Here is a 15,579-nt window from a genome sequence, read left to right on the forward strand (position 1 = left end):
AACAGAGGGATTTTCGGGAAGTTCCCTCAAAAATTTCCCTTTCTCAGATATTTTATTCCCCTAGCTCCTGTCCCCTTACATATAGTAACATAGAAATTATACCTAAGTATACCTTGATTTATATTTAATAAACCCTAAAAGTTTCGTAAAAATCGCTTTGTTCTTTCTAGAGAAATAAATATATTTGTATGTATACTGTGTGCACTGTTTATTGCACCTGATAGTAATGCTTTCAGATCTCCTGAGTTGGGGTAAAAACGATTTGCTTTATTACTACAAACACAGACATAAAAATGAATATTTACAATAGTCAACAACACACTTGTATTGCTCTCTGTAAAGTAGAAACGTGTATAAAAATAGAATGTACTTCCAACGTATATTTTTTTTAAACGTACAGTATATGTATATCTTAATACATATATATACAATTCTCCAAGTTTTTTCGTTTTGTTCATGAAATGGTTATCAATATTTGTTATCAAATGTTACAGAATGCAAAAGAAAGAAAGAATGGAATACAGACTCATTGTTGACAACAATGAACTAATGCAGTCTGAATTTTCCACTACGGTATCGTTTCCCCCCTCACCCCGCGCATTTCTTTCTTTCTTGTGTTCTTGACACCTGGTGAGGGAGTTTTGTACATTTTTATATTGACGTGTGGTTTAACACTACTTCACTTTCAAAGTTGTCTTTGCTGCTAAGAGTGCTTTTATGTTTGATCTTAACGGCATTATACACAACTAAGACCAGAAGTTTAGTTTGTGATGAGTACAATGGCGTCAAGAGGACGGCGTTCGTGTGTTAACTCACCAAATAGTTTTTGTTATGTGTGTGTCCAGTTTGTAGTTAAAGGACAGTGTAGATCCATTACGCCATCGGTGAAACTAGCATATTATATACATTTCGGATGTCGTGTGGGAGATCAGGACAAAACTTGGGCACCCAACATAATTTGTGCGTCGTGCTACGTCACTTTACTTGCATGGGCCAAAGGGAAACGGAGGTTCATGAAATTTGCTGTACCAATGGTGTGGAGAGAACCCACCAACCATCTGGATGATTGTTATTTTTGTCTCACAGTAGTTAAGGGACATTCTAAAAAAAGCAAATACACAACAAGTTATCCCAACGTTAAATCCGCAATTAGACCTATTCCGCACGGGGATGAACTTCCACTTCCCGAGCCCCCTACCAACTGGGAAGAGATATGGCCAAAAGACTCTGATGATGATCATGACCTTGATGAACCATCGACATCAACATGTACATCTAAGGATCCAACGTTCATCCCTGACTGTGTTCGCGAGCCACATTTCATCCGGCAATGTGAACTTAATGACCTAGTCCGTGATTTGCACCTGACAAAACAAGAGGCGGAACTTCTGGGATCAAGGCTCCAGCAGTGGAACTTACTGGACGCAGAAACGAACATATCAGTGTACAGGAAAAGGCATGTTCAATATTCAAGCTATTTCTCAATGCAAGATAATGTGTGCGTATGTACGGATATAAATGGGTTGATGGCGGAGCTAGGAATTCCTTACGTTCCAGAAGAATGGAGGTTATTTATCGACGCGTCAAAGGTCAGCCTTAAAGCTGTCCTTTTACATAATGGAAATAAAAAACCTTTTATACCACTTGCGCACTCAGTGAAGATTAAGGAATCCTATGACACCATGTCAACTTTGCTAAATCTTATAAATTACAAGGACCATTGTTGGCAAATATGTTGTGATCTCAAGGTAGTTGGTATTTTATTAGGACTGCAGTGCGGTTACACGAAGTACCAATGTTTTTTTATGTTTATGGGATAGCCGAGCTGATGACAAACATTATGAAGTGAAGGAATGGGAACCTAGAGTGAATTACGTACCTGGAGAATGCAACGTCAAATACGCTCCTTTGGTAGATCCTAATAAGATATTACTACCGCCACTTCATATCAAGTTAAGACTTATGAAAAACTTTGTCAATCCATAGACACATCTGGTGAAGGTTTCAAGTATTTGCGAGATAAGTTCCCTAACCTGAGTGATGCTAAGATTTCAGCGGGAGTGTTTATTGGTCCCCAAATTAGGAAATTAATGCTTGATGATAGCTTTGACAGCAAGTTAAACAGTGCTGAGCTAGCTGCGTTTACAGCATTTAAGTGTGTTGTGCGCAACTTTTTTGGGAATAACAAAGCTGAGAGTTACACAGAAATCGTACAGGACATGATACAGAAATACAAAGAGTTGGGTTGTAGGATGTCTTTAAAAATCCACTTTTTGCACTCCCACCTCAGCTTCTTTCCTGCTAACCTAGGTGCTCTCAGCGACAAACAGGGGGAAAGATTCCACCAAGATATAATGGCAATGGAGGAAAGGTACCAGGGACGATGGGATCCTTCAATGATGGGGGACTATTGTTGGGGTCTTGTTAGAGAATGCAACATTTCTTACAAAAGAACGAAGTAGTGTACGTTTTTGTAACCCAATAGAAGTTTCATATATTGTGATAGTTTTGATTGTCTTTTCATGACCTTTTGGTACATTTGTATTATTGTTTATTGTAAATTGTCACACTTGTAAATTATATTGTATTATATTTTATATATGTGTTTGTGGTAATAAAGCAAAACGTTTTACCTCAACTTAAGAGATCTGAAAGCATTACTATAAGGTGCAATAAACAGTACACACAGTATACATACAAACATATTTATTTCTCTAGAAAGAATAAAGCGATTATTACGAAACTTGGAGGGTTTGTTAAATATGAATCAAAGTATACTTAGGTATAATTTCTATGTTAGTATATGCAAGAGGACAAGATCTTGGGGTGTAAAATAAACGAAAAGGGAAATTTTTGAGGGATTTTCCCGAAAATCCCTCTGTTACGGGAAAATCGTACGTGATGGAGAAAAACCGAGTGCATATTCGAATTCAGCGCAAAAAGTTCCTTTAAGAACAGGTATTTCCTTTTATGTAACAAAACCTTTGTTAACTAGTGTAATCTGCGCCTTCGTTTGAGAAGTTCGTAGGCCTACATAGGGTTAACATAGAAATGAACATTAGAACACAATACCTGTTTAATATTAATAGGGGTTTGCTGACAGGTTTGCAGTGTATTTGACGGGGTTTGATATTGTAACGATCTTTGCGAACTACTAAGGCTTCCCCACTCTACACTGTAAGTTAAATTCGTGCTTAATTAAAACTATATTTGCTTAAATTTAAAACGGCTGACCTTTATCACCTGTGCATCACGGACAGCAATCCGCCAGTAATTCTTTGTTTCCGCCCGGCGGGAACTCAAGTGGTTCGGATTCCACGTTAACCAGTAGGCCCACGTTTCATATAGCCTCGCTGCGAAAAGGGACGATAAACTAAAAATCACATTACACATCTTCGTTGTCGCCTTGGTTTTAGCCCATAAGTGTCCTTGTTCATGAACTCCGTGGCTAAGCGGTTAGCGTACGCGCCTTTGGCGTGGGAGACTCGACGAGAGCTCACATGGTTCGGATTCCACGTTAATCAGTAGGTCCACGTCTCATATAGCCTCGTTGCTGAAAGGGACGATAAACTCAAAATCACATCACACATCTTCGTTTTCGCCTTTTCTTAGCCCATAAATGTCTTTATTCATGAGCTTCTTCGTGGCTAAGAGGTTAGCGTACGCGCCTTTGGCGTGGGAGACTCGGCGACAGCTCACGTGGTTCGGAGTCCACGTTAATCACTAAGTCGACGTTTCATATAGCTTTATTGCTGAACAAGATGTTAAACTCAATGTATTTTGTTCATAAATTTCTATGTGTGTGGTTTTGCATATACGTGACGTGGACATTAAATGTTGATTTCTACGCCATAAGTATCTAATTACATACACACGTATAGAACGAACACAACAAACTTGAAATATCTATATTGTTTGTGTATGAAATTTCATACACATGGCCATCAACGTGTTAAGAAATGTATAATAATAATAATAATAATAATAATAATAATAAACAGAAAACGATACGATCACTTACATAATTTATAAACATAAGTTAACATTTATTGAAGCATATAACTGCAATGGAATTAAGTTTTTTTTCTTTCTCCCTCTGAACGCAACAGCCCTTATTGTGTCAAGGCGTAGAAGAGAACTTGTGGCACTCACGACTTTGGAGCTGTGTGTAGTCAAAACATCGGATTCCTTTGTTGTTGGTCCTAACTTTCTAGACGGATGCAGTTATTCCCGGTTGAATATAGAAGCAAACAGACTTTTCTATTACTATTAAAGTGAATAATTATACTCATTCCCTCAATGTGATACTTGTGGTTGCCTAACTGTATACAGACAGCTAATCCATGGAAGAATCGTTGATAATAATAATAATAATAGTAATAATAAATAACAAAGTCGACGTATATTCTGGCAAATAATAGGAAACAGTTTGCGTCACACTCTTCAATTTGCTGGACACGCCAGTGTGCCGCGTTATACTGATTGTGGCACACTGGAATATAGGGTATGGCTTTTTAATTTTTCCCAACTATTTCAACTCCTTCAATTGAAACGGATCTATAATAATAAGAGAGTGTATTTATTCTTCTTACCCTGCGATTTAGAAATAAGGTTCGCGAGAATTTCATTAAAAAATAATATATATTCAGATCTTTATATAGTAGTTTGTTTTATTCGAAATTACATACTTCCTGAAACTCTTTTTTGATTGAAATTATTTGAAATGAAATCTTTAAGTTTTACGTCCCACGTTTATGCCGGCTAGTCTAAAGGAGACAGTGATGATGAGAAATAAATGAAACGGTCGAATAAAGTGGAAGAAAACGGGAGAACCCCGAAAAAACCCACACACGGTGTTTGTCCAGCACTAGATTCACTTGGCGCAAGCAGGGATCGAACCAAGGACTCCATGCACCAAAGGTGAACGCTCTACCACTGAAACACTTCGGCTTCTAAAATTATTTAAAGGAGAAAGGGACTACTTTATGAAAACTTGATGACGAACACATTTGTTAAAAAAAATACCAGCTTTTCGTATAATATTGCTTATAGACAGGGGCGGATTAAGGCTTTTAGGGACCTGGAGCCGTCTATTGTAAGGGGACCCTATGTTACGAATAGTTCCAGCGCATAAATTTTCTTTGCTGCCTTCCACTGCCTCATAGGCTTATCGAACCACCGAGAACTATGCTGTAATATTTTAATGTGCTCCAAGTTTACAATAATTAGTTTAGTTACATTCATTATTAACAGTTAAATACTGCTGATGAAAAGACTTAAATCTAGCGGTATCGAGAGTGTAACGAGCCGAAAGAAATTTAGCATAGGTCTGAAGCCTATAATATAATAAGTTGATTGCTATATTTTAGTATTAGACAGAGGGATTTTAAGAGTCCCCCTGAGCTTGGGGTCTCGGAATCTGGGCTCTATTGGCTCCGCCCTTCATCCCCTAATGCTTATGGATTCAAGGGCCCGGGCCAAAAATTCCGGCCCGTGCAGACCTCTAGCCCCTGTGTATATGCTATCTTTGGAAATACAGTAGAATTTCGCTTATCCGACATAAAACAGGCAGGCAGAACGCCGGAATTTAGGGATGTATTAAGAAAAGACCTCTGAAAAGTCAAACTATGATATAATTTTACATATTACGCATCTAATAATCATGTTTTGTAAGAAATAAATATAATGCGTTGAATCAGGGACGTATCGAGCGTGAGGTCCTGGAAGCTATCCCCTTCGAAAACTCAAGCACTTGTTAATAAACCTTTTTCCCTTTTGAGGCTCTTTTATATCAGATTACTTTGAGGCAGTGTCCAAACTTTGGGCAATACGTTGTTGTTATAATTCTAAGAACATACCGTAATGTCATTGATACCAGGTGGAATTCAAGAACATTTTTAAATGGGATTGCAATTTCGATTCCGTTCTGTTTATAACGTTAATGTATTAAAACGATACACTCATTGCCATTTGCTATTTTTGTTATGTGATATACGTAGCAGACAGTTTTCCTTACATGTGTCTCAAAAATATTTTTTGATTTCGTTTGTGCTACAATGTGCAGTTTGTTTAAAGTAAACCGGTTCATAAGTGAAACGTAAGAAAAAGTTTAAGAGAAATACAAAAATTTTGCATTATTATTATTATTATTATTATTGATATTTTTGAAACGTTAGAATTACGAGCTTACGAGGATTGGTGTTGCGCCACCTCCGAAAAGAAAACCTGGATACGTGCCTAAACTAAATGATATACGTATGAGTCATGGTGTAGGCGGGAGTGCTATAGGCGATAGAGTCCAGAGAATGCTGGAATATGCTGGAATAGGATTAAATGCTTACTCCTAAACTTACATCCTTTCATTCATTTGCTTCAAAAGTAGTTCTATGCTTTTTGAATTTCAGAATGATGCTGCTTTAAGTCTATTTTTCTTTATAACACAATCAGCTGCATGAAGAAAAAAATTTAGAACTTTGTAAAACCAGAAACATCTAGTTCCTCGAGTTCGCATATACGTCTTGATGTGGAAATGAAGAAAACCTTCTTCCTGTGAAAGACGTCGACATTAGATATGCTACACGTGCTGCCTTTAAAAAATGTCAATCAATAACGGATTTGGACATTTTGAATTTTCTCCAAAGTTTTAGAAAGTGTCTGCGGAAATTTGTGCTTAAACTTCTGGAGAAGTCGCCTTTAAATTTAAATGGACTAGAGCACTTTTTCTTTGCATCTTAATGTTTCTGGAATGTTTGATGTTGAAATGAACCTCAAGAAGTATCTTTTGGCGGAGCTAGTTGAAGTAATTGGTTAGATGACAATATTGCAACTATAATTCGATTGATACAACTTGTCCCTTGTGACAGTTGCTTTCTTCTGTTTTTTTTTCCTTCCTGCACGTGGTCATAACAATCAGCCAAGAAGAACTGTTTCTGTGGCAACAGCACGTTCAGCCAATTATAGTGGCTCATTTCTCTCGCTCTGCAGTGGTAAACATTCCACCGTCTGCGCACGTTGCCAGTTTGAATATAAACAAATGCACATTGTTTTAGTCGAATGTCGACCTCAGTAGTGGACCTGCTGGTTATTGAGAGCACTCTTTTTAGTTCTCTTTTGTGTCATTTAATTTTATAAAACTGAGATTTATTTGCAGTGAATAATTTCGTGTTTCGTGTATACTACTCGTGTAGTTTCAATACCTGACGCAAAAGCTGGCAACGCAGCATGGAGCACCACGTGCGTGCAGCAAGCTGTCACAAGGGACAAGTAGTATCAATTGCACTGTAGAGTCGTAAGGCAGTTTAAAGAGTTTTGGTTGAATCTAAATTGTAAAATAAATATCAGTCAGTATTCTAGAAGTGGTCAACGGTTGGATGACTTTCGGTAGTGGGCAATGTGTAGCGAATAATTTAAAAGAACAAACTTTAGCAGCACCCATGCTTATGTACGATTCAGTAGCTTATTCTGGTGCCGTAAAGGAACTATCCATAAGCAAATCCATGTTTCAATATGCACTAAATACTCGTACTCGTTTTTCGAAAGCAACAATTGAATAAGAACAAAAGGAAGCTGAAGACAGGAAAATAATATTACTCCGAACGAGCTTGAAACTAAGAAGACTTAAATAATGGCAAATGTGGACAATACTGACAAGAAAATAAAGTAATTAAACAAACTTAAATGAATTACATAATACTATTGATTTCTTTTTTCTCAAGATATGTTGTTAGTATCCGGAGACAATTTTGTATAGATACGTCCATCCTTTTTCGATGAGTATCTCACTCTGATTTTTTCCTTTCGTGTATGACGAAACTTTCATAATGTGTCTGAAGTTACAGATTAAAGTTTAAGGAGAAATGTTTAATTTCTTGCTTTGTGAAGGAATTTTCATTAGGTGTGTTCTTTAATTTCATGTATTATCAATTACTGGAGTTGATTAGGGAAAATGCATTCGTTATTTATCATCATTATCATATTTTCTTGATCTTGTTTTCTGGTCAACATGGAAAATTACATATGAGGGAACATTTGAAAAAAAAAAAATCTGAAAAACTGGATAAATCCAGGAAATTCTTCACTGTAATATTTGTAGCCACCCTGGATTTAGTGCAACAGAAAATTCTAAAGAAACAGCTTTTAAAAGCATTGTGATCTGGAGTAGACGATTTCAAATTCAAACACCAACGGCAGTAGAGTTGCAGTGGTGGTGAAACCGGCGTGACCTCACCGCACAAGACCCCACCGCCCTGACTTTGGGGTGTCCAGTGATTTTTCACTTTGAAGGCATTGTTTACATTCTAATGTAACAAATAAACACTTCAGGAAAAGTAACAACCAATGTGCTATTTCGTACTCATGCATGCAATATACTGTATGTCCTACATGCAGAATTACTGAAATTAATTTTAAATAATTAAATCAGCGTAAAGATTTCAAGGTATTCAAGAAGTGGAAAACAATTAATGTTGGCAACACTGCTCAACTTATTCCTACAATTTGAAATTCTCAATCGATTCTGTAAAATCATTTGGTTACATACCCATTAACATACATAGTTTTTAACAATTTAATTTGTAACGAATACAAAACGTAGGTGATGGTGAAAAGCTGGCATGGTCAAACGGTTTCAGGGATTAGGCTGGTGATTGCAGGAATTGTGTGTCGCGAGTTAGAATTCCACTTGTAAGACTTTCCTTTTTCCTAGTAGTTTGTTTCAGAGATGTTCACCCTCGCGAGGGCATCCTCACCCTCAAGTTCCCTCGCCCACAGTGACGCGAGGGCGAGGACAAGTTTTGGCCGCGAGGGCGAGGACAAGCTTCGATGGCGAGGGTGAGGATGCGCGAGGGCGAGGAAAAGCTTCGACGAAGAGGGTGAGGATGCGCGAGGGCGAGGACAAGTTTCGGCATCGAGGGCGAGGGTGCGCGAGCGCGAGGACAAGCTTCGATGGCGAGGTGAGGGCGCGCGAGGGCGAGGAAAAGCTTCGACGAAGAGGGCGATGGTGCGCGAGGGCGAGGACGAGGAAAAGCTTCGACGAAGAGGGCGAGGGTGAACGAGGGTGAGGGCCAAGTATTACTGCGGGAGCGAGGGTGCACGATGGCTAGAGACAATTTCCTTCAGGAGAACGAGGGCACGTGAGGGAGGAGGACAAGCTTCCTTAAAAGCAACTGTTTTCGAGTTTGCTGTTTGACCTCTTTTGGAGAGAGGCAAAATTTAAAATATCATCTGCCATGTCCCCTAGATGAAAAGTTAGTGTTATAACAAGGTTATGCATTAATCGTATTTTTCCTTTCAATTAATTGCAGTAGACAATTTCTCGTGTGTACGTACATAATTATTAAAAATAATAATGAAAATACGAATAATATTTGATTTTTCCATGAAAGTTTCCGGGTAGAAATAGCCCTACATTAAGAAGTGTGCCTCATTGTTGTCCTCCCTGTGCTGGAGACGTTTTAGATAAGAAGTGTCTACTACACTGTCATGTTTAAAGAGTGTTGGTAGACAGACAGACAGTCACTCACGTCATTCAGCAGTAAATGACAAGAGCGCTGATATCTGAACAAACACAATCAATGAGAGAACCATCAGAATGCAGTAAATCAGATGGAAAAAGACTTGATGAAATGACTTTGGTTCATAGATGGCCATTTTGCTCTGGACTCTCTCGGACTCGGGCTCATTTTTTTCAACTGGGCTCTCGCTCATTTATTCCTTTGGGAATCGTGCTCGGGCTCACTTCCCTCAGTTGGACTCGCGGTGACTTATTTCATTGGCGCTCGGGGCAGCGCTTAATTATTGAACCCGAGAACGGTTGAGCGCGAATGCCGAGCTAGCGAGCGTTGGGCTCGTGAGTTTGGATGACCATGAAATGGGCTGATTAATAGCATACATCCTCCTCCAATGTCCACCACTGGTGAAGTTGTTACAATTAATCGGAATTTTTAACTTTTCATTGTTTTGTGACAGCCCAAACTATTATCTGAATCGATATTTGTTAAAATAATGTCAGTCACTATTGTATAGATTTTCGTGGGATCTTAAACTAAAGATTTCATTTTTCATTTACCTTTACGTATTTGTAGTGTAAGGAATCCTTGAGACAACGTTTGAAATATATCATTTCATAATTGTGGGAATTACTGAAAATAAACTTTCCAACAATGATAGCTGCCAAAAATGAGCCAAGACCAAAGTGATAAAGTGCACAAATTGACCCCTAGGATAGTTTCTTAAGACAAAGTTTCATATTTATGGCAATTATTGAAAAAAAAAATAAAAATTTTAACATTGTTAAGGTAGGACAAATGTGTCTCTATTAGTGGTGAATATTAACAATATTTGAGCATCGAAATTAACCTTACAAGCACATTGACACATTTCAGTTTATATTTTAAAATACCAATCAACTTAGATTCACATTCAAATCAATGAAGTCATTATAGGTTAGAGTAGGTATATATTTCCGAGTGATCATTCAACAATAGTGTTCTGAAGTATTTTATTTGTTTGCTGACGGAGTTTCAAAATTAAGCTCTTTAGAACTTTTCCTTTGAATTTGTTCAAATTCCTCAGTTACGCTACATACATCAGGGATGGCCAACGTGTTGACTGTCAAATTCTGACAGATAGTCCGCGGCAGTCACTCTACCGCCACTCATCAAACCTTGATTTCACCCTCACCCTCATGAGAGCCGCCCTTGGTGGCTGAATACTTATGCTTGCATTGTAGTTCAAGGAACATTTTGAAGTAAAGGCATTGGATACTGTTGATAAATGATGTAAACGTCACTATCGACCGAGATCTCCATTGTAACAATTGTTCCATTTTAGGTGTTCCACAGTAAGTTATACGATGATATGTTTAGTTTCCTTTCTTTAGGACGTATGTTAAGCAAGGGCGGATCCAGGACGGATTTCTGGTGGGGATGGTGGGTTGTAATACTGCTACTTAGAGCTACTTTTAAGAGCTCCAAACTCTTGGATGCGTTTTATTTGTATATATAAAATAAAGAAGTTTCCTTTTCTGGGGGGGAGCGATCGCCCCCGCCTGGATCCGCCACTGACGATAAGGAAATAATTCAAAAAATAGGTTGAATAATTGATGCTCTGATCCTCATGAAGGAGGCCCTCTCGAGGCCTCACCCTCAATTACCCTCGCCCTCAATGATATGAGGGCGAAGAAAAGTTTTGAGCACGAAGGCGAGGGCGAGCGAGGATAATGGACAACTCCTATCGCGAGGGCGAGGACAAGCTTCGACAGCCAGGGTGAGGGTGCGCGAGGGCGAGGACAAGCTTTGACAGCGAGGGTGAGGGTGCGAGAGGGCGAGGAAAAGCTTCGACGGCGAGGGCGAGGGTGCGCGAGGGCGAAGACAAGTTTCGATGGCGAGGGTGAGGGTGCGCGAGAGCGAGGACAAGCTTCGACGGCGAGGGCAAGTTTCGACAGCGAGGGTGAGGGCGCGCGAGGGCGATGGACAATTCCATTCGCGAGGGCGAGGGCCAACTGCTACTGCGAGGGCGAGGGTGAGTGAGGTCGAAGTAAAATGAGCATCTATGGTTTGTTTCAGAAATAAGTGACCTGCACTCATATTCGATTAGTAATATTTAGACAGCACTTTCGAATTGTCTAAATTTCTTTTTATTTCATAACTAACAATAATTAAAAATACAAGGCTAACACAATTTAAAAACAGTTAGAAATACGAGGCGCATCCAGAAAGTAAGTTTCCCACGCGTCCCATAGCTAGGAAACGGTATGTTGCGCGAAGCGATTACGTGTGCGTGAGAGAGTAAGGTCCTAGCATGGCACATGCACTAGCGGAACTTCTCTAGTGCTCTCAGTAGCGTCGTGGCAGTGGGTGAAGATAAACGTTCCTATTCCATCTCCCGTCGAGTGTGAAGTGCGAGCAGTGATAAAGTTTTTGAATGCACAGGGCATAGCACCAATTTAAATCCATCGTTAGGTGTGCCAGGTCCATGGGCCTAACGGCATGAGCAAGCAGTTCCTGCAGATTCTCCGCTCCTTATTGCACACAACTGTCACGGAGTGCCTGTTAATCAAGAAGTTTTGTGTTGAAGCAACTGACCCTAGAGCACAAAGCAAGGCGCACAGGGTCAGCATTAACATTTTTACAACGATAAAGCTGACGATGGATTTCAATCGGTGCTATGTCCTGTGCATTCAAAAACTTTTATCACTGCTCGCACTTCACACGCGGCGGGAGCTGGAATAGGAACGCCAATCTTGAATCACTGCCACAACGCTACTGAGAGAATTAGGGAAGTTCTGCTGGCGCATGCGCCATGTTAGGACCTTACTCTCTCACGTACACGCAGTCGCTTCGCGCAACATACGGTTTCCTAGCTAGGGAAACTTACTTTCTGGATGCGCCTTGTACAACTTTTTTTAATCTTACCACATTTTCCAAAGGATACTGCTTTGAAATTAAGCCAGGGAATGGTAGATCGCCTCTGGTGCGAAGAGTGCCTAATTGGATCCCCGAACACACGAATTTCTGATGGTCACAGCATCGCGTTTGCGGTTTTCTCGTAGTTCTCCCATTTCATTCTACAATCTTATTCCACCACTTCTTTCATGATATAGCTTAAAAAGGATTATCGTGAGACGTAAAACTAGAAAACTCACTTAATTCTCATTTAATTTTGGATCAAAGAAATTTTAATGAACTCGTTTGAAATATCTTAACTAATTTGTTGTGGATATTAATTTAGGACAAAATTCTTAAATATTACTATAAAAGAAAACATTCTTATTGGATATCTACAGTCACTATTTATGACGCTTTTTAAAACCACGTGTGATCATGGTATATAAATGTATGAGAGAACATTGAAGACAGTTGAAAAAGAAGAGGAGACATTACACATAAGGAAGAATAATGAAATCAACATTTTCAAATCGTATACTTGTTTGGGTCATTCAGGTAAGAAATTGTTTCCTAGCGAGTTCCTTCAGGAAGAGACTTGTCCCACCTTTTAAAATCTACCAAAGAAAACGTTTGGGAATGTCGAATGAAGTCGACGAATTTATTTGCTCTCCAAGGACGGAAATCTATTACTATACTTTGGATAGTATTTTTATTCTGCACGTCAGGAGCCGAGAATTTATTTTTCCTTACATTTATATTGATACGGTGTTAATATTTTTCGTTTTTCTTTTCAGGGTGGCAAACAGGAGAAATTACAGAAGGTTCAAATCACATTGAATGACTGTTTAGCGTGTAGTGGCTGCATAACATCTGCAGAAAGTGTACTTATTACTCAACAAAATCAAGACGAACTACGGAGAATACTGGAGGAGAATAACGCCTTAAGAGAGGTATTGTAAATTTGTAATTGTTGTAGGATTCTTGAAAATTTTTTGAATTTGAAAGAAGTGGACTAACTCACTCACTCTCTCTATGGCCTGTGGAACCCGCAAGTTCAATACCGCGTTCAAAAAAGCTTTTCGTTGACTTCTGTTCTTATCCAGTTTTATTTAGTTTCTATATTGTGTTCCTGTTTCTTCGATATCTATATTATTGTCCTCCCATCTGCGCGTAGTCTTGCTAATGGTCTTTTTCCGATTGGACTTCCAGTTAAAAACCTTTCCTACTTTATTCCATTCTGGCTACATGACCAGCCCATCTGAGCCACCTAGATTTGATGACTCTAACAGTGTTCGGTAAACAGTATAAATTATACAGTTCCTCGTTACGAAGTTACCGCTATTCGCCATTCCCGTTGCTCTTGGGTCCGAATATTCGCCTCAGGAGCTTGTTCTCAAATACTTCCGGTTTACATTCTTCCCTCAGAGATAAGTCATCATGTTTTTCAACCCTACAGGACAACATGCGTGATTATCATTCTGTATTTTAAGCTTCAAATTCCTCGACAGAATTCCCGACGACAAATGATTTTGAACTACATAATAACACGAATTCCCTGCTTATAGTCGACATTTAATTTCTTCTTGAATATAATTTCGGTCTGTTAATAATTGATCCTAGATATTTGAAAGTATCTACTTTGTCAAAAGTATTATTTAATATTTCAACGCATCCATAATTTGAAGACGACGAACTTCCATGTATCTATTTATTTTAATTTTTAAATATCAAAATGTTTAAAACAACTTACATTACACAATACACAAGCCAGCATCAGAACAAAGAATAGAAAAAAAGTCACTGAAATGACAGATAAACCGATCATCCACATATAATTATTATGATTTTGTTATATACATTTATTGTTGTAGTGCTAGATTTCCATATAAACCTATTTATAAATTAAGACAAATGTCCATTTTCATTTCTTAGAAAAACAAATCGATGTCCGTCACCATGGGTTTTCACAGTACTGTTTATACTACTTATTTTAAGTAAAAAATTTCATCCAGCTCTTGTGCTGATGGGAAGGATTTTAAAATGCTGACTGAATTTCCTCTCTGTATTGCTAGGCTTATTCGTTGTAGTAAATAGTGTTTGCTTCTTGGGTCGCCTTACTTGATTAAAGTTGATCCTACTTCATTCAAAAATTCACTGCCTTTTTTGCTAAAAACCCCCATCGTTTCTGTAGGAAAGACAACAAAAACATGATGATCTTTCAGTCTGGAGTACTGTGTATGTTTCCGTTTAACGGCTGCTTCTGCTGCTTTCCTGCTTCCTCACAAGTTAGTGTTATGTATGAAGGAGCACATGTTACATGTATGTACATGTACGTGTTGTATGAACACATGTTACATCTCACACAAGACTCTGGCCCATTTTCCAAGGGATTAAAGTTACTCCGTCCGGTCGTTTACCATCATTTCGAAACAATCCTTGTGGCTGTATGATGCTAGGAACATCAATGCTGGCGAGTGCTCGTTTGATTATTTGGTTTAATTCCGTGTGACGTGTGATTCTACCACCACTTCTAATGCAGCTCAAAGCATGTAAGCCTTTCTCGTCCACTCGATCTTGGCAGGTACATGTGAATGGGTGGCAAACAATTAGTCCCAAGCGTAATGCTACATATATTTTGAAAATATTATCGTCTAAAAGTTTCTTTTCTTTTGAAGGTGTAGCTTGTAACCAGGCGCCAGACTCATTTTTTTGAAGTGCTTTTAGGCGAGCAACGTCAAATGTATTTTGTGAAATTACCTCCTTTCCAGCCATCTCGTTTAGTAGAATTTCGTCCCATTTTCTTTGTGATTCCTTGGCCTCCGGAATGGCATTATTATAGATTCCTTTCCATAATTCCAATGCTTCCGACAGATGAGGGATTTTCGCTTCGTCAACTGAAATTTTCAAAATGTTGGAGACTAGTGACAACACCCCACAGCAAAAAGACAAATGCAGGAAGGCTCAAATCGGATGCTCTTCGAATATTTAAACCACCGAACCGTATTGGTAAACTTGCCTGAGCATTGACTTTCATCCAAAACCTGATTTATTATTGATTGTAAAGATGTTTTCAGGGAGCCATCCAACTGAAGAACATTTGATGGGAGAAGCCATGTGGGAGTGGTACGCAAAAAGTAAGTTAATTTAGGCATACCCAGACAATTTTTTAGGAGAAAGAAGGCTGTATGTGATG

General features: G+C 38.8%; 1 protein-coding gene across 3 annotated transcripts in view; it reads left to right on the forward strand.

Annotated features, from left to right (window-relative positions):
• The window catches only part of LOC145670279 (putative cytosolic Fe-S cluster assembly factor AAEL012261), a 262,772-nt gene that overhangs the window by 108,769 nt on the left and 138,424 nt on the right, over positions 1-15,579 (forward strand). For 2 of the 3 annotated variants that reach the window (XM_081738716.1, XM_081738717.1), the window contains exon 3: positions 13,181-13,336. In XM_081738716.1, the coding sequence (XP_081594842.1) occupies positions 13,181-13,336 (156 nt within the window). Of the gene's footprint in view, positions 1-13,180; positions 13,337-15,579 lie in introns of those variants that run through there. The other variant, XM_081738719.1, reaches the window with a different exon arrangement.

This window comes from Thermobia domestica, chromosome 14 (genome assembly GCF_964235325.1).
Source record: "Thermobia domestica chromosome 14, izTheDome1.hap1.1, whole genome shotgun sequence".
Classification (NCBI taxonomy): domain Eukaryota; kingdom Metazoa; phylum Arthropoda; class Insecta; order Zygentoma; family Lepismatidae; genus Thermobia; species Thermobia domestica.